The sequence below is a fragment of the Notamacropus eugenii genome, chromosome 1 (genome assembly GCF_028372415.1).
Source record: "Notamacropus eugenii isolate mMacEug1 chromosome 1, mMacEug1.pri_v2, whole genome shotgun sequence".
Classification (NCBI taxonomy): domain Eukaryota; kingdom Metazoa; phylum Chordata; class Mammalia; order Diprotodontia; family Macropodidae; genus Notamacropus; species Notamacropus eugenii.
Genome location: NC_092872.1, coordinates 203871571 through 203896698, shown reverse-complemented (window position 1 = coordinate 203896698; position 25128 = coordinate 203871571). Strand labels below are relative to the sequence as shown.

General features: G+C 40.2%; 1 protein-coding gene across 1 annotated transcript; it reads right to left on the bottom strand.

Annotated features, from left to right (window-relative positions):
• Nucleotides 1-696: 696 nt before the first annotated feature.
• Nucleotides 697-12206, bottom strand: PSTK (phosphoseryl-tRNA kinase). The gene is made up of 6 exons (XM_072624833.1): nt 11892-12206; nt 9512-9800; nt 8809-9007; nt 2780-2855; nt 2121-2214; nt 697-912 (listed from the first exon to the last, which is right to left on the bottom strand). Exons 1-6 carry the CDS (start codon nt 12105-12107, stop codon nt 713-715), a joined length of 1074 nt encoding a protein of 357 aa, XP_072480934.1. The 5' UTR covers nt 12108-12206; the 3' UTR covers nt 697-712.
• Nucleotides 12207-25128: the final 12922 nt, after the last annotated feature.

Below are 25128 nucleotides of genomic sequence, written 5' to 3'. Positions count from 1 at the left end.
CTACTATGTACTGGACACTATGCTAAACCCTGGGGATACAAAGAAAAACAAGACAGACAGTTCCTCTCCTGTAGGAGCTCACAATGTAACTCAAAACTCAGGTTTCTCCTTATTTTGAATCTAAAATCCTTTCCACTATCCCACACTGCCTCAAAATGACCTAAATTTGTGGATAAGTAGAATATTCTGGCTCTTCTCTTCCTCAATAGTAGCTTGATGCTGACAGAATCAAGAATCCATTACAGTCTGGTTCTCTATTTAAAGTTCTGCCTTCCCTTTATGTTTATTGTCTTTGTCCACCTCATCTCTACTTTAATCTGGGCAATTTAGGGGCCAATGACATGGACAAATATTTCCACTTATTTCCTAGGCTGCATTTTATTTATATATCTTAATTTTATTTTGTGCAAAGCTCTCCAGTGTTACTATCTTGGGCTACCTGTCCAGAGCAGAGCACTGTGCTATTTAAAAAGAAACTCAGCTCCCCACACCCTCAGTTGCTTAGCTAAGCTCACTGAAAAGCTCATGATGTATTTTAAATAATGTTTTTTTTTCCTTCCTGTTACCCTGAGCTTTTAGGATTGAGCTCCTTTACCTCATCTCTGCTAATCTGCCTGGATAACTCAGTCATTTTAAATTGTTGGTCTTTAACAAGTCTGTGAATGTTGACTGGAAAAAAATTACAGACAACTCATCCAAGATGCAAATCAATTTAATACTCCTTTGGAATATATTTCTGCACAATGTTATTTCTCTCATAATGAAATAAGTGAATGACATCTGAAATGCTATTTTGATGGACATGTGAAATTCTTTTACAGTTTCCTTGTCGTAAATCTTCCAAAAAGTCTGCCTTAAGCTTGTTAAGTTCTTCTGCCAGAAGTTTCATCTTGGAGGCAATCACTTTTTCATCTAAAAGAAAAATTTAATCTTAAACAATTTTTACAAATTAAAAAAATATGGGCTGATTATATGTCACCAGAACAATTTAGTTACGTTACCTCTGAGGGGGAAAAGTAGTTATTTGGAACAGACTAAATAATGATAATGGTCACTTGTCAAAAACTCGTGCTGTTTTCATGGAGACACAAAAATGTTGTAGGAATGATGTAGGAAATATTAACTGCAATTATTTAAACAAAAGAAATTTACTTAAACAATAGTTCATAATTTTACTGTTACCAAATGGAAACGTACATGTAAGAAATCTTTATTTTGGCAACAGTTAACTTGGGTGATTTATTATCTTACTGGTATAAAATGTAATGATGGACAAGAAATTCCCAGTTGGTATTTAATTTCAGAAATACAGACTACCTGAAGGTTATCAATGATCAAGGTAGTCTGATCAGTGTTTTTCTGTTTTGGCTTGGGCTCATAAGTTACCTGGAAAACCATTTTGGTACGTATTCCTGTTATACCCTTTCCTGTTACAATTTCATCTTCACTTTAGAAACCAAAAAAATGTAAACTACTAATAAAAGTGCCCAGAAATTAAACATGTGATGATTTTACCTTTTCTGTTTCGCTCCTCTGTACATTTTCCTACACTCTGGGGCACTGAATCTGGCATTGTTTTAATCCTGCAAGCTAAACCAGCACCATTGTTCTTTACTTTCTTTAATGCTGAAAAATGTAGGCTAGATTTTACAAGATGAAATAGGTTTACACATGGCAGTACAGCTCTCTGTTTAAAGGAATTTTATGAAACATGGTTTTTCCAAAACAAACCACCCCCAATTTACCTGTCAGATAGATACTATGTGGAGGATTTATGGAAAAGCATAGTCAAGAATCTCAGAGAATGAAAAGACATAGATGAATTATAAACTGTACTGGTAGAAGCACCCACACTGAAAATATCAGAAATTTCTTTGGAGCAATTTATATCATAAATTCAGACTTGTAGGACATAATGTTTGAGGCCTGCATTAGTAGTCTGCAATTCAAAGTTATGTGAAATTACATGAAAATATAGCTAAGTTATATTCAATGAGCAGTCATTTGGATTTTGGCAGATGTTTTTGGAGATGCAATGAAAATGAGAAGTCACAAGATTTATATTTTTAGCTGGCTGATTTATTTTACTCATACATAATAAACAGTTGATGAATATATACCTTTGGCTTTCTTCATTGTCTGAGAGATAATTCCTCTGAATTTCTGATCAGCCTGATGAAGAGTATTTGTTGAGCAAATAATTCGATCATTTTCCTATGTAATACAAACAGTGCTGCTATATTAATTCATTCAACAAACATTTAAATGCCACTCGTGTTACACTCTAGATAATATCTAATCCAACTTGACTAGACATTCATTTAACAAATACTACTCATAATCAATGAACTTGCCCCAATGTAATTTTTAAAAATCAAAATAAACCACTAATGAAGGATTCTGTAAGTAAACATGTATACAAGATGGGCAATAGTGTTACTCCTGGGTCACAGTTTCCAAGCCAAGATGTCATTAGTTCTGCCTAGACCCAGAGAGAGAGTCTGGGGAGGAGGAAGGTGAAGAACAAAAGAGAATTCAAGGTAGATAGTTTTGGGACTCATTTAGATTGTGCAAAAACAAGCTAAACTGTAAATTATGTTCCTGAACAAACTCTTATAAAGTGACTATCATAAACGAATGTTTAAAAATACAATATGAATAAATATTACTTTTTACTTAGTACGTGATGTCAACATTTTATTTACAATCCATTTATATACATAGCATAACTATAAAATGCTATTCCTTCTAATCAAGACTTAAATAAAGGAAGAATTACCTTTTGTTCCATATTTTCTTCAAAACATTTTACTGGATTCTTCAAAGCAGAAATCAGTAAATCAGTCACTTCTGTGCTGTAAAAGAATTTACTATTAAATAAACAAACTTGAAATATTAATACTTTTCAAAGAACTAATATTTAGTGACAATAAAGTTCAGTTTTAAGAAAAAAAGTTGTAGTTCAAGCTTCTACAACTAAAATACTTTCTTGTAGTAACTTTCTAAGATAAAGCCCCAAAATACTAAGTCTCAAAGTCATGAAACTAGGTTTCAAAAAAAATTAGAGGTTTTTTAAATCAAAGTCTTCCCCAAAAGACCAATTAGTTAAGTGCCTACTAGCATAAACACTTTCAGTAAATAATACTCACTTTAAATAATCTACATTGATTGATAATTATTAAGTACCTACTAGTTTTCTAACACTTGTGTAGATGACCCCATCTTCTTGCCCTATAAAAACAAACAAAAAAAGGACAAAAATGCTCCTCTCCTTGATTTCTGGAAATAAGGTATGAGTTCATTCACTCTCTTTTATTGGAATCGGGCAGAGGGCAAGCTATAGATTTTTCTCAGCAGAAAAAAAATAAAACTTGAGGTAACCTTGGTAAGTCTGTAATTCACTGAGAAATCTCAAAGTGTGAAGGTCACAGTGTTGGACTGTGGAAGAGCCAGTACTAGGACCCAGGTTTCCTGATTCCTAGCTCAGTATACCTTCTGCTACATGACATTCAACTTCTAGCACAGCCTGTTTTACTGGAAAATAGAAATTCAAATGGTCCCACTCATTGCAGGTGGGTAAACACAAATATTGCCCATTGATTTAGTGGTTGGTTTGTTTCCAAGTGCTGGCAAATTGGTATTTCGAGGCTACATGACTCAGAGATTTAACTGAGGATCACAGTAAGAGCTGGGGGGTACGCTACAAAGTGACCTAGCACAATGGATAGCACAACAGATCTGGACTCAGGAAGACGTGGATTCAAATTCAGCCTTAGACATGTACTAGCTGTGTGACCCTCAGCAAGTCACCTATCCTGTTTGCCTGTGTTCTCTCATCTGTAAAATAAGAATAGCCCCTACCTCCTTCAACATTGTTTCCAGGTTCAAATGAGATAACTGTTTAGACATTCAGTATGGTGCTTTATTGTACAGTGTGTGGCACAGAGTAAGTTTATGTAAAAGGTATTATTATTGCTATTATTATTTTCCCTTGCATCTTGTCAAAGATATCTATCCTAAATATCCTCAAGAGGCTGGGTATGACCACCTTGGCACATCACAGGATCTCTGAATCAGAATTTAACAAAATTTAGGCATTTTCCTGGGAACAGGCAACAGTTAATTCTGCTGAAATTTTTGAAACCATATTAATAGTTTGAATATATCACTCTGCTATCCTCCCACAGCTAGTTTGTATAAAATCTTAACCTATATCTGACATTTTTCTATGCATAAGTATTGCTATATGCATCTGTCTCTCTCCATATATTATATATATGTGTGTGTATATACACACACACATACACACACATACATATATATGTAATATCCTTTGAAAGATCTCATTTTAGGAGAGTGGATTATATTCAGAGGTGATCTATACTGCGATCAATACAATCAATTTGGGTTAGCACCTGCAAAGCCTAGCAATGACACCAACCTTAAAGTTATATGCATCTAAAATCACGTGATACTTTCATGGTGTAATGTAATAATGAAAGGTTTATGAAATGTCTTCATCTCAAAACCCTATAAAGTAGCAGTTAGAGACAGTAAAATAGAAGTGGTGAGGTAAAGTGAGCTTGCCCAGAATCACGGGGCTGGGACTCCACCCTTGCTCTTTGGTATGGGTTAGCTCCTTGTTGGAATAAAGGCTGGTGGGCTACAGAAGTGAGTTTCAGCAAAAAGTAACAGATAAGTAAACCTAAGACATTCCTCACTTAAAATACAATTGGAGGTTCATCCTGCTCTTCACTAGCATCTTACAACCTTTGGTCTCTCAGGTCTTCCCTCTTCTTCTAACCCATTCTCCTTCCTCTTGTTTCACCTAACTTCTTTCACAATCTTGACCCTGAAATTAGCTTTTTTAACAAAGCATTAATGTTCGCTCTTGAATACCTCCCTGGTCCCATTACTCCCAATCACTAATCACGGAGCTAATCACTCTGACCTCACCATCTTCCCATCACTCACACTCAAGGGCAACACTTCTGGAGGAAATCAGTAAACTAAACAAAAGGTTGGTGAGTTTGAATCCTGCTTCAAAAACCTTGCAGCCACCACATACCAAGAAGCAAATGGGTACATGATTTAGACATGGAGGGTGATATCATAAGCAAATTAGGAGTGCAAGGAATAGTTTACCTGTCAGATCTATAGAGGAGGGAAGAATTTATAAACAAGAGATAGGAAACATTATGAAATGCAAAATGGATAACTTTAATTATATTAAATTTAAAAGTTTTACAAAAACAAAACCCATGAAACCAAGATTAGAAGGGAAGCAGAAAGCTGGAAAAAAATTTTTACAGCCAGTGTTTCTGATAAAGGCCTCATTTCTCAAGTATATAGAGAATTGAGTCCAATTTATAATAAGTTATTCCCCAATTGATAAATGGTCAAAAGATATGTATGAATAGACAGTTTTCAGATGAAGAAATTAAAGCTATCTATAGTCATATTTTTTTTAAAAAAGTTTAAAATCACTACTGATTAGAGAAATACAAATTAAAAACAACTGCGGTACTACCTCACACCAATCAGATCAGCTAGTATGACAGGAAAGAAAAGTGATAAATGTTGGAGATGATGTGGGAAAATTGGAACACTAATGCATCACTGGTGGAGCTGTGAACTGGTCCAACCATTCTGGGGAACAATTTGGAACTATGCCCAAAGGATATAAAACTGTGCATATCCTTTGATGCAACACCACCACTACTAGGTCTATATCCCGAAGAATCATAAAAAAGGGAAAAGAACCTATATGTAAAAAAAAATAAAAGCAGCTCTCTTTGTGGTGGCCAAGATGTGGAAACTGTAGGGATGCCCATCAACTGGAGAATGGCTGAACAGGTTATGGTATATAAATGGAATGGAATACTATTGTGCTGTAAGAAATGACGAACAGGCCGACTTCAGAAAAACCTGGATGTATATGAGCTGATGCTGAGTGAAGTAAGGAGAAGCAGAACATTGTATACAGTAACAGCAATATTTTGCAATGATCAACATTTATAATAAACTTAGATCCTCTCAGAATACAATGATCCAAAGACTCATGATGGAAAATGCTATCCACATCCAGAGAAAGAGCTATGGAGTCTGAATGTGGATCAAAGCAGACTATTTTCACTTTTTCCCTTTTGTTTTGATTTCGTTCTTTCACAACATGACTAATGTGGAAATACGTTTGACATGAGTGCACATATATAACCTACGTCAGACTGGTTGTTGTCTTGGGGAGGGGGATAAATTTAGAATGTTGAAAACTATCTTTATGCGTACTTGATAAAAAATAAAATACTATTTACAAAACAAAACAAAACCTTATAGCTCTGGGTGCAAGTCACTTACCCTCATCTATAAAATGAGGTAAATAATAGCACCTACTTCACAGAGTTATAGAGCATCAAATGAGATAATGCAGACAAAGCCTTGGCAAATCTTAAAGTGCTCTATCAATACTGTTATCGCTGGATTTGCTATCAGCATCCCTCCACATCTGTGCTACTTAACCCTTATGAATGCATAAGAACTTTTTATAAGCAGCACATTCTCTCCATGTTATTGTTTAGTCATTTAGTCAAGTCCAATTCTTCATGATCCCATGGACATGTCATGGAGTTTTCTTGGCAAAGACAGTGGAGTAATTTGCTGTTTCCTTCTCCAGTGTGCCCCCATTTTATAGACGAGGAACTGAGGCAAATGAGGTTAAGTGACTTGCCCAAGGTCACAGAGCTAGTAAATGCCTGAAGCTGGATTTGAACTCATATCTTGCTGACATCAGGCCCAATGCTCTATCCATTGCACCACCTTGTGGCCCCTTAAACTGTTCCAAATCTCCTTTTCTGCTAGCCATTCATTACTCAATCCACTGCAGTCTGGCTTCTGTCCACAGTTCTCTCCACAGTCCACCGCTCTCTTCAAGGTCTCCAAGGACCAAGTCTTCGTTATCAGACCCAACAATCTTTCGTTAATTTTCATCCTCAACCTCTTTGCAGCATTTGATCTTTGATGACTCTGCCTTCTTCATATTCTCACCTTGGTCTTCTCTTCTTTGCATGACAACTCCATTCAGTCTTCACTTTTATCATCTTTCTTCCTTCCCTAGGGATGGGTGTTCCTGAAGCCTCTCCTTGGTCACCATCTCTTTCTAAACTCTCTGCTTTAGTGGTCTTATCTTCTCCCTATCTATTCAGAGGACATGCAAAGAAACACAAACAAACACACACACACACACACACACACACACACACACACACGTATCTCCAGCTCTGATTTCTTGCCTTAATTCCAGGCCTATATTTTAAATAGATGGCCAGACACCTTTACCTGGATTTCCCTCCAACCACACAAACTAACATATCTACAAATAAACTCCTTGTTTGTCCAAAATGTATCTCTTTCCTTGATTTCCTTACTTATTTATGGAACCAAAATGTTCCTTATTACACAGTCTTGAACACTCAGTCATCTTTAGTCTTTTCTCTCCCCAAGCCCTTCCATCCAACCAGCTGACAAGTCTCATTGATGCTCTAACATCCAGCTGACATTTATGTAATGATTTACGGTCCACAAAGTACTTGACAAAGATACCTCACCTGACCCCGTGATGCTGTGTGAGGTAGGTATTAGACAGAGTATTATCTCCATCTCATAGATAAGGACCCTGAGTAACAGAAAGACTCCGTGTGGGTCTTGACCTCATATGGGGCTGCGTGACCCACAATTTAAGAATGCTGAAAAAGTTACAAGAGGAAAAAGTTTAAGAAGCCCTGACTAGAAGATCTCAAAAACCTTCCATCAGCTCTGTGGCATCTCCCCAATATTCCTGTCCTCTCTATGCACACTGACATCGGCCTCCTTGAGGTCTTTATTACCTCGCCCGTACTACTACAATCAACTCCAACCACTGCCTTGACTCTAGGCTCTTCCCTCGCCAACTCTTCCACGGAGCTGCCAAAACCTCCTTGATACCATGAGCCCTCTCAAAAGTCTTCCCTAGCTCTCTTCCCTGGATAAAATACACGTTCCTGATTCTGGCCTTGTCAATCTTGCTTCACCCTACACCCTTTTCCACCCCACACAATCATGTAGAGCAGGTGTGTCAAGCAAATAGAAATGGTTCCCTATGAGCAGCCTATTAACTTAGAAAACCACAAATGAACATTATCTATATTATGCTGTATTTTTGTTTTGTTAAACATTTCTCAATTACATTGAATCTGTGAGTTTGACACTTCTGATGCAGGGTACCAGTAAGCCTCAAACATATTCTTTAAAGCTCTACCTGATGAAATAATTCTCCTCCTTCACTGTTACCTTCAGATGCTCCATCTTCCACTGAAATCTTTTCTACTCCCCTCCCTAATGAAAGGGGCACTTTCCCTTTTCATATTTCTTATATCAGCTTCTTTACATCTTCACATTCTAACTTATTTGCATGTGTCTTTTCTCTAATAACTTGCAGTTTCTACTCAATAAATGTTTGTTTAGTGAATTAAACTGTAGGGAAAAAAGTGTTTTACCCATTGCTAAGGTGGGGCAGAAGGAGAGGGAACTCACAGGCTCTAGTAGGCAAGAAGTACACAACTGTCACAGTGCTTGAGTGCATAAATATGAATCGGTCTAGCTGTCCTATAATCTATATAACTACAAAGCTATTGGGCAGAATTTTAAATGAACTGGTATCAACTCCACTGTTTGTTATAAGTAATCACTACAGGGTGTCTGTCTCAAGACTACATTCAGAGATGTAATATCTAATAAAATATTCCAGCAAAAGCCTTGACCCCCAAAACATACTTGTTGTCATAGTCAGATCCGGTACTCCTAACAGTGAGACTGTTGTGTTCCCATGCATTTTTCTGAATGTTTGGAGATTCTATCTTTCTTGCCATCTGCAGTATGATCTCATCAGGTACTGGTTTACTTCTCTGCCTATTCCTTTCTAGGCAGGACTCAATTGGACAATCTAAAAATAATTGGCAAAAGCCTGAGGAATCTGAAGAGTTAAAAGAAAAATATTCGTAAGTAAATGTTTCAAATCAGAAATTATGATGCATGATTTTTAAGAAAATGTGTGCAATAACTATAAGATGTGAAAAATTATTTTGGCTTCCAAAAAATCATTACTTCCAGCTCTGATCGCTGGGAATTTGACATACTTCTTAAGAGAACTAAAGCACTGCCAGGGTTGAGGGAATTCAAAATACTGCCTAAGATCACCATCAGCTTCATAAAAGCTAACATTCATATTGAACTTTCAGGTTTGCAAAGTGCTTTATGTATGTCATCTCATGTGATTTTTCACAAGAACCCTATGAGGTAGCTGCTATTATTAACCCCTTTTTACAGATGAGGAAATTGAGGCTGATGGAATTTAAATGACTTTTTCAGGAAGTATCTCTGGCAGGTTTTTAACTCAAGTCTTCCTGATTCCAAGCTCAACACTTTGCCTACTACATCACCTAGCTACCAAGATATAAGAAAAAGTACATTTAATTACATTTTCGAGCCAGTTGGTAGACTTCATATCTCATGCTCTGGTAATAAAAATTATCATCCAAGATTAGATACAAAGGTTGAGACAGAGCTGCATTGGTTAAACAATAACCCTGGACCTTTCCAGTTCCAGAAGATACAAGATCTTGATCTTTCAAGCAGCTGACAAAACTTTCCCACATGACTTCTGTCCTCGAGGGTGGGGCAGATAATTTGCATCCATTAATGATGGCCATCAGAAAATGTTCAAGGTAGGTCAAAAGTTCATGTCGGAATGATTTCCACTGGGACGGCTATAAAAGACAAAACATATGATGTTCAATAATAGGTGATGAGCTTTAAAGCGGGTTATAGTGGACAAAGATGCCAAACTCAGAGAAATTTGTTCTTTACCAATGCTCTATCACTAATTCAGGCAAGAGACAGACTCAGAGACTTTCCAAAATTAATAATACAACTGTAGCAAGACAGCCTAGGAGGGATTATGCAAACACAATGAGTTTTGTGTGCCTAAAATACTCTCCAAATTGAAAAAAAGAGAAATGGCATCTACAAAACAAGATGGGGAAAAACACATGGCTAGGAAAAGCAACTAATAATTCTGAGGCTGTCCCAGGGATGAACGGCACACTGGCAACATTATTTCATAAGCCTTAGAAATATAGTGGTAAGAGAAGGCCCAAGTTATGCCATCCACACCACCATCCAAGGGTTATGGTAAATCCAACACAACACATCCTACAGAGTAAACCTGTGTGCCCACTTTGGCTAAAGTATCTTTCTAAATGGGCAGGAGATAACCACCTGCTAAAAGATCAGGGATCCAGCTTGTAAAGAACAAATAACCCAAAACCACAGCAAATGGCATACAAGAGAATGAATCTTGAAGAAGAAATGGGCTTCAGCCCAAAAAAAGACAAAAGACCTTAACATCTTTGAGGTGCTAGAAGGCACCTCAAATACAGTGCACAGAGCGCCCGCCCACCCCGAAGTCAGGAAGACTCAAGCCTATCTCCAGCTTCAGACGTGACCAGCTGCACCCCGGCCAAGCCACTTCACCTGTTTGCCTCAGTTTCTTAATAAAATGGGAATAATAGTAGCACCTACTACCTAGAGTTGTTGTGAGAATCAAATTGACATAGTGACTGTAAAGCCCTTAGCCCTGTGCCTGCCTGGCACACAGTAAGTCCCATGGAAATGTTAGCTATTATCACCTACAACATGGAGATAGTAACAGGGCACACCACCTACCTCACATGGGGAAGAGGGTTTACAGGTTCTAGTGAGCTAAATGAATGCAAACTACCGACACCAGAATCAAGACAACCAACCCTAAGAAGCCAAGGATCCAGTATCAAAGGACCAAGATTCTAACCCTAGCTACGGAGCTTACCTTTGTAAGCTACCTAGAGGCTGCTGGGCAGCACAGGGGATGGAATGCTGGGCTTGGAGTCAGGAAAGCCAGAGTTCAAATCTGGCCTCGGACACTAGCTGTGCGACCTCTGTCAAATCACAACCTCCATCTAGCTAGGAAATGGAGTGAATCATAAAAGCACTTACTCCCCAAGTTGGTTTTGAAAATTAAATGAGATATTGGTAAATAACTTCACACAGTACCTGGCACATAGTGGATGATTAATAAATGCTTACTACCTTCCTTGGGCAGAGACTTAACCTCTCTTGAGCCTCAGTTTTGAGGGCATTGGTTTAGATGGGGAGTTCTTAACCTAGGGTCCGTTAACTTATTTTTAAAAAACATTGATAACTGCATTTCGGTATCATGTGCAATCCTATTTTGTTTTTAAACATTAATAACAGCATTTACATGACACTTTAACGTTTGCGGAGCATTTTAAAATACCGTCTCCTTCCATTCTCACATCCACCCTGCGAGCTGGGTGCTTTTATTATCCGGATCTGACAGCTGCGGGGATACCGAGGCAGACAGTGGTTCGGTGACTTGCCTCCGGGGCCACTTCAGTCAAATCTGAACTCAGGTCCCATGGGGCAGTCCTACTGTCCATGCCTGCCTCTGGGTATCGTCCCCCCCACCCCACGGAGACATGCACCAGGACGGTGTCATTTTAGGTCATCCCCCAACGTGGGACCCCCGGTTCCGGGAGCCTTGCGCGGGCCAGGCCGTCTCTGCAGTGCACAGCGGGTTCTGGAGGAGGCTCTTTCCCGGGGAAGGGGCGTCCCGGAGGGGGGGAGATCAATGACTTCTGGAGCCCACCCAGGAAAAGGAGGGTAAACTGAGCAGCCCCGGCCCAGCGCTCGGGGCCAGCCCTGGGGATTCCTTTACCGGGACCGAAGAGGAACCCAAAGCCCACAGAGAACCCGAGAGCGGCCGGCCCGGGGTCCGCCGGGACCGAGCCTCTACGAACCAGCAGCTGGGAGCTCTCGGCCTCGAGGAACGTCTCGGGGATGATGTCGTCGTACGAGACGACCGCGACGTGCCAGCCCTGCTGCCGCCTCAGCTGGTCGCGCAGGGAGCGGGCGAGGGTAGACTTTCCCGAGCCTGGCAGGCCGCTGAGGACGCAGAATCCCAGCTGAGCGTGCCCCTCACTTCCGGTCTCCCCGGGGGATTCTCCTCTCTTCATGATGACCGGGAGAAGAGAACCCCCGCCAGCGAGCACCGAGCCGCCGGACGAACTAGGTGCCTCCGGCCGCCCCTCTGCCTGGCGCGCACGCGCACGGTGCACTCTCTGGGGCCTCTGGAGAGAGCTTGATGGGCAGGCCTCTCATCCAATCACAAGAAGCCATGTTTCTGAAGATTTCCTCAAGCCCCGCCCCACGCGCTCGCTCAGCGCTGTGGGTGGAGGCGAGAACTTGCTTGTTCCAAGTTTTTCCCTTGTATTCCTCCACGTCTCCCAAAGGCGGGGTTTTCCCATCCCTGGGTAATCCGTCTTTGCTTCTTGCCCACGCCAGCCCGGTTCGAGCCTTCATTTCTCCAGGAAATGGGGGAGAACTGAAGCGCACCTGTTATTACTGGATAGAACCGAACCGGGATGAAGGCTGGGGCGGGGGAAGGGACCCGGTGCCCGTGGAGGGATCATCCGGGAGTGGAAGGAACCTGGGAGGCGCGGACACGGAGGGCCACGTTCTCTAATCGAGAGCCAAACCAGGGAGTCAGGGAGATCCGAGTTCAAGTTCTGCCTCGGACATTTCACAGCTGTGGGACCCCGGGCTGCACTTCTGCCTGCCTCCGTTTCCTCAGCCATGAAATGGGGATAATAATGCCACCTCCCTCCGGAAACTGGTGTGAATCAAATGAGAATTATGGAGTGCTTGGCACAGTGCCTGGCACTCTTGTTAACTATCAAAAGGGGATATTTATAAAGCCCCTTGCCAACCGCTAAGCGACCATCCTCATTATTCATTAGTATTACAGTGCGTGCCGTCGCCAGGTTAGACGGGGTGCCCGCTAAAGGACGGGCTTTGCCCCTGCGAGTCCTCCGGGCAATAGAAATGTTAGCGATGCCTACTCACACCGTGAGGGGGCGATAGGAGACAGCGCTCTGGCAGCGGTGGGAGGCCGAAGCCCACGGAAATGGGCAGTGCCCACGGAGTTGTAAGCCGGTTTGGACCTTGGTGTTTTGGAGGGTCTTCCAGAGCAGGGTGCTCTGCGGCTATGCAGATCAGCTAGGAGTAAGGAAAGGGATCCCTATTCCAGCTTCCGAAACACTTGCATAAAGAATCTTTCCTCTTTAAAATGACCAAGTTAAAAGTAGATTTCATCAAAGAGGAATTCTTTACATTAGGCGTTGTTTTGTAGAGTCCCATTGTGGTGTATTGTAGGTAAAAATGTGCTCGACTTGGTGTCGGGAAGACTTTGGTTCAAACCCTTCCTTTGACACTTAGCTGTGTGGATCCGGCTCCCTCACTTAACCTCACAGCCTCAGTTTCCTCATCTGTAAAATGGGAATTTATAGCACCTACCTCACAAGGTTGTTGTGAGGATCAAATGAGGTGACATAAGGTTTCGCAAACCTTAAAGACTTATATCCTAAATGCTAGCTTTTAAAAACTGTTGATGAATGCAAAAATACTTTTGTCGTATGGTCGTCTTTTCTCATCCCATCTTTTCTTATACCTTGAGCAATACCTTGTGCCTTACCCGGTTTGTCTAACTCACTGTGACCTCTGTTCTCTCCCAGCCTAACCCTCTTGCAGTAGCCTACAACTTTCCTCTCTTTCCTGTTTCAGTCCTTGAACAATTGAACTCTGCACTATCTTGAATGCCTTGCCCATTCACTGCCTGTTATTGCCAAACCCTGATGGCTGGGGAAACTTGGGCATTATATAAAAGGAAGTAGAGAAGGGAGAAACCTTGGAAGAAATGGTGCCACTCCTTACAGATGCCACACCCTCTGTAAAGGGGAAACCAGTAGGAGCAAAGGGCAGAGAACGCTGTGACTTTGATATTTGGGACTGTGGGATGGAGGTGGAGTGTAAGCCAGCCAGAACAAGGCAGAGGTTGTCTGTCACCCCTTACACTGCAGAAGCAGAACCTGGCAAAGTCTACATTGGATCTCTGTTGGAAATGAGGAACAGACTTTACTAATCTGTGTTTGTTTTATTTCTAAGACTGCATCTCCTTATGTCACCCAGGCTGGAAGTGCTACTTACGGGCTTGATCCCACTACTCATCATCTGGGGAGTTTTGACTTCCTCTGTTTCTGACCTGAGCAAGTTCACCCCTTCTTTAGGCAACCTGGAGACCCCTCTCTCCCTCCCACCCCTTGCAGAGGGCTTGTGATATTGATTCCAAGTTTAGGGCACACCCCAATCAGCATAGCCCACCAAAGCTCAGAACTCCAAGTTCAAGAGATTCCCTCAGTCTCAGGCTCCCCAGTTGTTTAGTTATAGGTGTGCACCACTGTGCCAGGCACTAATCTTTTTTTCTTTAAGTCTGTTTGCATTCTATTTTTCCATTTGCTTTAAGGAAACTGATTTTCTCTAAGACTGTGGTTATTACTGTACTGATTTCTGTGTTCATACCAGGGAAGCAAATAGATAGTGAGTTACCCATGGGAAGAGATAAATTTCATATTTTGGGGGAACATTCCCAGTATTGGGGCTCAGAGTCAGATAGAAAAGAAATTTTTATTGATCAACATTTTTATAGCTTCCCCAAATCAGAGTGAGCCTGTAAGTCCAAACCAAAACCTAGACTTAATCATGGTTAGGAGAAAGGCTGAAAATCAGCTGGAGTTAGTTTTTGGAACCTGTTGCCTGAGACAGTTTCTTTTCTCATCCTTTTTTCCTGACTGCAGAAAGGAGACAAAAGGAAACTTTTGTCCCTGAGCTGTGGCGATAAGGGTGTTAAATAATGAGAAAGCTATTCCCAAATAGAGAGGAGTTTGGGAATGAGTGGTACCACTTCACAAAGTGAGCCAAGCAAAGAAGAAGCAAGCAGTTCTCCTTAGCTGTTAGATATACCACAATTGTTTAGTCTTTCCTCAACTGCTGGGAATCTTTCTGGTTCCCAGCTCTTTGCTTACAAGTGTTGCTGTGGTTCCCTTTGGCCCTCTCAGTGTATCAATTCAGTGCCCCAGTGGCAGGCCTGTGAAGTTGGATGACCCTATATGAAATGAGAGCCCACATAGTTCTGAAAGTCCACTCCTGTAGATTTTATACTCTGTAGTATTCTTTCTGAGCCTGTCTTGTCAGTTGCCTCTTTGGACTTCCCCTAGCTGTAATTGGTGGGGAGAAAAGATACTATTTGTTTACCAGTTCTAGATCTTAGCTTCAGCATTTTTTAGCCTTTTAATTAACTGCTCTTAGCCTCAATTGTGGGATGTTCCCTTGTAGTGTACGACCTTCATCCCCACGAGGCTCGGTGAAGTGGTGAAGAAGAAAGACATGGAGGCAGGCGAAGATAGGCCAACTCCATTTATTGATCTGAGGGTCAGGGTATATATAGACAGAAACTGCAAGTCTACATGACATTCTGTTCATCTCCTGTCTTATTGATTTGATCAGTCTTATTGTCTTAAAGACTGTTAGCCTAGAGGGCATCTATTTTACATATCCCTTGTTTTCTGTAATTCTCTTGTTTGTCTCACAGAGACAGCAACATGGGGGGAGGGGGAGCCTTGAAGAGCCATAATGAGCACAGTCTCAAAGAACAGTTTCCCTGGAAGGTCTATCCTGATCTTGTCCACAGCACTCCACCCTGGCCCTCAACATTCCCTTGACCTAGTAGCCTAGGCCTTTGACCTCTACGGCTTTGGCAAAACTTATGGGTTTCTTTTGAGGGTTGAAGAGGAGATTTCCAAAAAGGAGCCTGCTTGGTAGCCCACTGTTAAATTGCAGAGTAGAGAGGAATGCTTGTCCAAGCAAATGATTGTAAGAAACTTAAAGTCAGCCTGTTGAACAGGCTTCTGCCCATCTGTAGTAACTTCCATGACTCAAGACTGACCTAAAAGTCACTTTGGGGGAGATAATTAAGCATCCCAAATAAGTACATTCATGTGCAAGCCAGGGAGAAGGGCATGTCCATCTGCCTAAGAGGAAAAGGGGCATGCCTCATTTCCCACCTTTGCTATTTACTTAACCTTTGTGAGTTTTGGCACTTCTCCTTTCTAGATCTGTTATGTCATCAATAAAATGAAGACATTGGACTAGATGATTTCCAAGACTCCTTCCAATTATAGGTACATTATCCCATGTAATAATGTGTCTCCAAAGTCTCTAAGGATACTGTTTTCAGGGTACATTCAAATCCAGTGGAATCCAGAATTAAATTTCCCAAATGTCATTATACATAGTAAGCATTTATATAGAGCTTTAAGGTTTGCAAAGTATTTGTAGTGCCAATGTGATGCCCACAGCAGCCACTATGGATATGTAGGCATATTTCCAGGGTAAATTCACAAAATATAAATTCTCTTTCTGAAAGATGAAACCAAAATATTTATTTAGACATCAGAAAGACAATTCCAGCATGATAAAAAGGAATTTTGTACACATTACCAATAGAGGGAGAACCACCATGCCCAAACCTTTTCTCAGTCAGGCTTCCCCACAAACAAGCTCCCTTGGGCAAAATGCCCTTCTCTCACACAGGCTAGCTGCTCTGCTCTGTTCTGCTCCGCCTGTTGCCTCTCTCTCAGCTCCACCTCACTCTTTCTTCCTGCTACACCCTTCCTGTTTCTCCCACCATGGGCTTCATCAGGCTTTGGGCCGAGCCAAAGCTCAAAGCAGGTCATGTGGGCCTATGAAGGGGCAGGGAAGATCTTCAGATTTCCTTAACGTTACAGTGTTTTACATTTGTTATCCTATTATAATGATTTAAGCCATTGCCGTTTAATTCAGCACTTTTACATTAATCATATTGACTCAAATTGTTACAAATTAGGAATCTTTTAAGATCCAGTAACCCACTTTTACCAGCTATTTTATTCTTCCTCTATCAAACATTAACCAAGGTAGATTATCTGCTTTTCCCCAAATTTACCAGTTCACTCTGACGTTGCCAGTCACTTAGATCTTAGTGATTTTCAGTTCACCAGCAACAGTTTCCTTCCATAAAGCCCCAATTACTTATTATATAAGACTGTGCATGTGTGTGTGTGTGTGTGTGTGTGTGTGTATTTGAAATCAAAGTCACTATGTCCTGTGTGACTTCCATACTTGTCCCCTGCCCTCATGCTATTAACAGAGGGACATAAGGTCAACCATAGATGTCTATGAGAAATCAGATTAGATAAGATACATAGAATCTGTAAAGGAATAAAAGGCACAGAAATGAGTGCCAGTCACAGCCAGCTGGAGTTTGCAGAGCATTTTATAGTTTATAAAGTACTTTCATATACCTTATCTCATAACTTCACAATAAGCTTGTGAGGTAGGTTAATGGAGCACATATTGTTCCCATTTTATAGTCGAGGAAATGGAGATTAAGGGAGTTTAAATACCTTTTACATGGTTATACAAGACAAGCAGAAAAGAAAAAAAATCGGGTTTTTCTGATTCCAAATTCAGTGCTCTTTCTTTATTACATGCTCTCTTAGTTAATGTTTTCTTCCACAAATCTATATGAACACATTTAAGTGTTGAAGATTTCTCATCTAGAAATTATTTAAAGAATGTGGCTGAATCACTGATATATTACCAAGAATGACTATATTTTATAAATATGATACTGAATATGTCACTGCATCATGAAATATAGAGGTACAAGAACATTTACCTTTCTTTCAACATAACATCATGAATCCGAAGCTCATAATCTGAAAAAATTGAAATATACCAAAAAGCACCACAGAAACAGTTCACACAGAAGGCCATCTAGCTCAACCCCCTCATTTTTAAAGATGAGAAAACTGAAACCCAGGGAAGTGACTTTTTCATGTTACAAAGGTAGTATCTGAGGTGAGATATGAACCTCTATCTTCTATTTAAAAACAAAACAAAAAAATGCTGAAACCTAACTGTGTGACATTGGTAGAAAGGTTCCCATATATTATTCTTTTTAATTTATACTTTTGAAAATGTATTGTCTAATTGGAACTGTGCTGGGTGCAGCAGGATTGAAGGCACTTGAACCCACTACTCCTACTACTTCTGTACTCCATTCGACATTCTCTATTCTGTCATAGGGGACAGCCAGTGAAAAGGCAGCATTGAAAGATGAGAGTGTTGAGTGCACAGAAAAGCAATGTTTTGCTTTTCCATTTCAGCTTCTTTTGAAGACTTTTTTTTAAGGACGGAATCACTCCCTTTTTAAAGGTCCCAAGTCATCTGCTCTTCCTGCCAGTGCCCAAAAATGCTATCACCTCCCCCAAAATACTGCAGTCTTTTACTGCTGAGTTAAACCTGGCAGACTGGGAGCATCCAGGGACTTCTCATTCCCAAGGTTTCCAAGAGCTGAGCTAGCTCAAATACCTGGCAAGAAAGACAACTCTGCATGTGCCCTGTCACACTATCAAAACAAAGGTTCTATTTTAATTTTAGCACATACATTTGTTAATAAACTTTAAAGAGGGATGTCGTGCTTTTAATGTCAGATTGAATTGGTCATTTCTACCTTTAATGTATTGTATGTATAAGGCAATAAACTGCCAGGTAAGTGTTCTTATCGGTCCTATCAATACATCTCACCATTCTCACTGAAGGTCCTTGTTCAAACGTTTAGTCTCATCCATGTAACTTCATAAAGAATCCCACCACAGTTATAGGAAAGAAAGGAGTTCATCATATCTTCCTTTTAAAGAAAAAGTACCTGCCTCAAATTTCTACTCTGCCTATTTTTAAAACTACAAACATCACTGCAGATACAGAGGACTTAATTACCACAAGATTTTGAAGCTAGATGACTCACTAGTCCCACTTATTTCATGGAAAAAGGAACTGAGAATGAGAGAAGGGAAATGATTTGCCTGAAATCATTCAAATTAGAATCTCAGATTTCAATTTTAAGAGCTCATTATAATGTCTACCAAACATTAAGTAGAGGTTTCAAGTCTGTTGAATTGAAGTTGAGTACATGTATAGCAAAAATATATCTAATGAAGGAAGACATTCAAAATATCACTTAGGCACCTAGTATGAGTTCATTATCACTGAATGGATCAAACAAGTATTTTTTGGTTCAGTTGTGCCAACTCTTTGTGTCCCAGTGGACCAACTGTCCATGGGGTTTTCTTGGCAAAGATACTAGAGTAGTTTGCCATTTCCTTCTCTAATTTTAGGCAAGAGTTAAGTGATTTGCCAAAGACCACACAGCTAGAGTCTGAGTTTTCATTTATAATTAATCAATAAACATTTATCAAGCACTTATTATGTGCCAATCACTGGACTAGGTAGTGCATTAAAAGGTATAAATAGTCATCACTAACAATATTAACTATTTAATAGTCAATGTACATGGAAGAAAATTTTATAGTCGTGTATGTGTATTTGCTGCCCAAAATACAATACTATTAAAAACATCTTTGATAATGAAGATTTTTTTTTGAAGATTTCTATAATTAAAAGTGTATAACCTTTCTTGGTTTGCATACTTTTCTGTAGAGAGTTGTAGGATTCCTTTTATCTAGGAACTCCTTGGGTAGAGGGTCTTGACCAGCAAGACCCTCTGTCCTTAGAAGCAATGAATGAGGCAGGAGGCAGGATGTAAGACAACTCCATTTATTCAACTGAGGGTCAGGATATTTAAAGGCTGTAACCACAATCATGTGAAGGCTGAACTTATGCCATTACTTCACTATCTCATGACATTACTTCACCATCCCATGACTTACCCAAGTCCTTGTGCCTGAAGCAAGTAACGAAGCTTACCTTGCTCTGCAAGCTAGTTCTTGAGTTTTTGATGGTGGAGCCCAACCTAGTAGAGCTTGTTGGTATCTGGTTTATGGTACTGGCAACTTGCCTTTTGCAGTGGGTCTGGTGACCTCATAGCTGGCCTGCTGTGCCACTGATCTGTTGAGCTAGGACTGAAGGGCGTCAGGTGCTGATCTGTGCTATGGTGAAGAGTTTTCATGGTCATTGTCTTTGCTGGGCTGCGCTCCCCTTTTACTCGTGAGAGAAGTGTTTCCTGAAGTCCTTCTAAGTAATCTTAAGACAGAAAATTGTTTCATTACATCTTTTTGCAAGTTCTATTGCTCTAGAATCCATTTTAGAGGCTTGATTTAATGTTGTTCTTGAGGGGAAATGGGGAGAGCTCAGGCAACTTCTTAGCTTCTCTCTGCCATCTTGGTTCTAGCCCTCAAGGGCTCTCATGCAATAATTACTTTGGATTAGTTTTTATTTTTGGATTTGCAGTTTCATAGTGTGATAATGGTCCTATAGTCATTGTGCAATGATGCCTCTCTAAGTCACTGATTGCCTCAAAGAAAAGCTTACTCAGTAACCTAGGTTAAGACAACAAATTTTATTAGGGTGTTTATCCAAGAAATTTTATTTATTTTATAAGACATCTATTGAATACTTAACCATTAAAGTACTATTTTTATTGAAGAACCAAAGAAATGAAAACTTAACTAACTTTAGTTTGAAAAAATTAACAGCTAATCTACTTTGAGCATCCCCTCCCTCCATTAATAAATAAAATTAGGAGTTAGCTTCTTGAAAACACTAATAATATAGCCATATATATATATGTATAATATGCATTATATGTGAGTCCTTTCACTCACTTTTTTAGTTGCAGATGTAGTGAGTGGCATAACTAGCAAATGCCTCTACTAAAAATTGTTAGAATTGCATTCACTTTAGAATGGGGGCTCTTAACTGGGGGCCTGTGAGTGTATATTTAAAAATAATATTTTGATAGCTGTATCCCTGTATAATTAAAGTTCTTTTCAATCTTATGAATTGGATTTTATGCATTTAAAAACATGATTCTGAGAAGGGATGGAAAGACTTCACCAGACTTCTCAATAGGCCCACCTTGGAAAAAAAAAGTTAAAAATCTCTGCCTTTGTCTTACTATCTGAAACAATCAGGAAGCATCAATTAGACACTGACCAGGTATAATGCTGGGGACTAGCAATATAAAGATACCTGCAGATAATGTTGGGTTGGGATTTGGGGGCCAAGTTGAACATAAGGCTACTTAAAAATTATCAAAATTATTAATATTTTTTTTTGGTTTGAGGAGGATATGTGAGAAACTGGTTGGGGGTGGAGGAGAAATTAACAACAATTTGGAGTAATTCAGTCAATTTCATCAAGGATTAATTCAGTGCCTCTGAGGCTCTAGCTGTGAGGGAGTCAAGTTCATGACCCAGAATGTTGCTTATTTGTATCTTATTTGCAAAAAAATGGGAACAATGTAACTATGTTGAATAACTTTTTTTTTGTCAGTCTGGTCTGGTAGTAGACTGTAACAATAGGTCCCTGCCGAAGCTCCACATAAGGGCTGTTTTCTGGACCCTCCTGGCTTAAGAGTGATTTTCAATAATAATTGTTGCTCTTTCCCTCCCAGCTTGATTTATTCATTTTTTTCTTTTGTTTATTAAAGGGCCCTTTCCCTGATTACTTCTTAAACATGCCTATTCACTGAATGCATGTCGCTTCACTCTAAGTACCTGAATAGGCCTTAGGAGAAAAAGGCCAAGGTCTCCCATTGCATCCTGGGTCATCTCCAGTCATCCTGATGAATATCTGGTCACTGGATTTGAAGTGGACATTATTTCTCCTCCCCCCCAGAGTCCCTGGGTTGAGAAATGTCTGTTGAGTTTCTAGGCAGGGTTGGGCCTAGTAGCCACTTACTGTTAGTGGCTACATTTTCTGTTGTACCCCTTTGCCTAGCAGTTGCCTGGGCCCCCCCTCTCTGTTGTACCCCTTGCCTACCAGCACCTAGGAACCCCTGTCAAAACTGTTCTGTGAAAAATGTGTGCTATTGGAACCACAAGGTGTACCGGGAAGTGCTAAGATGCTTAAAAGGCACACACACCTTTGTTCAGGGCTGCCACCTTTGTGGACAGCCTCTGGCTAATAAAGACACTCCTAAATTCTCAATTAACTCTTGCCTGTGCCTGTCTCGGTCTGTCCATTTCAGATCCAGATGGCTCAGGAGGAGAAAGTGAGGCTGGTGACCTTGCACATCCCTCCCTTATTCAAAACAAAGTCCCGTGCAAGTCATGTCATCTTTTCTCTGATGTCATGGTTTTCTTTGAAAACGAAGGATGAACACACAACAATTATATGTGTGTATATGCGTGTATTTCCCCAGCTCCAACCCAGAAACTGGAAGAATCATGTTAATTATAGTACAAAAAAACTTCTAAATATATGTATGACACTAAAAATGACACTACAACAAATACCACCCCCTTCAAAAAAAAAATGAACAAAACAACCAAACACCCTAATTTGAAGCTTTTGGAAAGAAGATCTTATCCTTTTCTGAGCTGTGGTTTTTGCTCTTAAGGCTTTTTATTCAGCCATTCACAGGCTCTGTATGGTGTTATGTTAGGGTGGCATGAAAAAAATGAATTGGGGAAAAAATCTATTAAATCATCTTATGGTAGTCCAGTTGCAGGAGGAAAGTAAGGAGTGTAGAGGAGTGAGGCATGGGGGTGGGGAATCTAGTTAAGAGGTAGACCCTTCTTAAAGACCTCAAAAGAAAGGATTTTGAGGAAGGTGTCTTCTCATTAGTACAGAATAGAAAGCATGTGCCCTGGACTTTGGAAAGAACACTGGCATCTAGGAAAATCAGATGGTGGTACTGATTTGTATTTTGATAAGCAGAGAAGAGGAAAGGGAAGAAAAACCAAGGGATACAGCATAGTCCTCCCTCCCCAACCTCCTCCCCACCCTTCAGGGTGAGGGGTAGGAAAGTGAGTGGGATAGACTTGGTGAAGACTCCTCAGATTGTGGTTTTCTCCCAAGGGTGAGGTGGGGCCTGGAGGCTCGGGGCTGCAGTGTTTTTGGAATAGAATAGTTCCATATAAGGTATAAAACTGTGTGGTGTACTGGGGTCTCAATGATTGGACAAAACTTGCGTAATTCCTCGATGTCTTCATTTCAAAGGGATTGGTTAGATCTCGTGTCTAGAATGTAAGACCATATCCTCAGCTAATGAGGATAATGGTCAGTGGGGGGGAGGAGGGACTTGCGTTAGGGTTTATAAATCACTGTCCTGATTTTTATCTTCAGCTTTCCTACTCCAGGTGAACTGCTGTGGGATTGTCCAGATTCTCGAGAATCGAATAAAACTCTTTTCTGTCATCACTTTGAGAGGCCTCTGAGTAATTGATTTATGTAGGGACCTGAGCCATCCCACACAAAAGGAAAGAAAACACTGGAACACATGCTCTAAGATTGCTAAAGAGTTCATTTTTCTTGCTCCAGCAGTCCATCTTTGGTGCCCATTTGCTGCTATGTGAGTCTCATCTTTGGCAGCTATTTGGGGAGATGCTGAAGTAGAAAGTGGGGTCAGTGGAGGAAGAGCTAATTTGGTAAGATAGGAAAAACAAACCACAAATATAAAAGATGAAAAAGGTGAAATGACAACTTATAAAGATGAAATAAAAGAAATTGCTACAAACTATTATGCCAATTATATGGCAAGGAAACTGATAACTTAAAAGAAATGATGAATGTTTACAGAAACGTAAAAAACCCAAATTAACAGAACAATAGAGAAATTTAACAACCCAAGTTCAAAATAATTGAAAAATCTATGAATATGACAAAAATAATAAAATCCTTATTATTATAGCAATAAACACTGAAAATGCTTTTGATAAAATACAACATTCATTTATGTTAAAAACACTGGAAAGATGAGGGTAGAATTATGCTACAGACACAATTAAATAACCAAAGAGATGCAGCTCCTTGGGAAATTGTCCCCAAGTGGATAATCTGGGGTCCAAGGAAGGGTTTTGTTTTTTTAAGCCATCTGGTCAGAGGGACCTGTCCAAGGAGTAAATAGAAACCTGTCTTCTCAGAAGCTTTTCAGACTTGATAGAACTACTTCAGGGATGTCTCCATGTAGAGTTATTAAGTATGTTTTTGTAGATAATAGTAATAATTTGTGTATTTTTATACCTCAGTAAAAGCAATTAACTGATTCAAATACTAAAATATTTTTTGTATCCCATCAGATCCAACTTGGACCAATCTAATAAATAGAAGCTAGATTGAGGAGGGCAGAAAATATTTAACTTGATGGACAGCCCTGAAGAGTATACTTGTATTCTACAGTATGGAAAACAAGTTTAAATTTATGAGAACACCTGTCAACACAATCATCAAGATGAATGTCAGAGGACTATAGAAAGATAGATTTAGAGCTCCAAGAGACATTAGTCTAACCCTCTTATTTTATAAATGAGGACAGTGAGATTGAGAAAGGTTAAATAACTTGTCTAAGGTCACCCAGGTAGTAAGTGGCAGAGGTTAGGGGGAAGGAATTGTTCCATTGTAAATTCTGTAGCTCTATTCTTACAGTTCCCTTCTGCAGCAATCTAAATCTTGCGTTTCCCAGGAAGTACCATCTCTTCTTTTAGTTGTTCCCTGACCAAAGATCTTTCTTCTTCTAATGGCTCTCACATTTATCAAACCTTCAGTCCAAACTTTTCTACTTCCCTTCACAATCTCCTCCCAAAATTTGTCCTGGTTTTCTAAAATAGGCGAGTTCTTAGAACATGTTCTCCACCTTAGCAGGTGTCACCATCAGAGGCCCTGAACACACCCAACAACATTACTTAAATCTCCCCTGGGGTCATCTTGGAGTCAGGGAGTTGTCTGCATACTGCCTGACCTTTAACATCTGCATGACCCTGGACAAGTCCCGTAACCTCGCCAGGCCTCAGTTTCCCCACTTCTAACCCTCACAGGGTTGATGTAAGCACTACATAACGGTACCCTGAATTCCCAAAGAGGACCCTGCCCTAACCACTCTAGGCTAACCATCTTTCCCTCTTCTCTCAAGTCTGAGTTTTTGCACAGACTTATCCCTCCTGTCTAAAATGAACTCTTTCCTCCCCCGTCTCAAAACTGCTACTTTCCGTACAAATTCAGGTTAATGGCACTTCTAAAAAACGCCTTTTTCATTCCCCAAAGTTGCGAGTGCCCCTCCCCCACACTCCTTTTTATAGATAGTTTGATGTTTTCCCTTTCCCCCTTCTATTCAGCAGAACCAGCATTTTGACAGCAGGA

Bases quoted from the DNA above. Each gene is read 5' to 3' on its own strand.
- PSTK (XM_072624833.1), bottom strand. From the start codon at position 12,107: ATGAAGAGAGGAGAATCCCCCGGGGAGACCGGAAGTGAGGGGCACGCT. The intron at 9,801-11,891 runs GTTCGTAGAGGC...TGTCTTTTATAG, and splicing joins CCGAGAGCTCCCAGCTGCTG to CCGTCCCAGTGGAAATCATT. The intron at 2,856-8,808 runs GTATGTTTTGGG...ATTCTTTTACAG, and splicing joins GGATCTGACTATGACAACAA to CACAGAAGTGACTGATTTAC.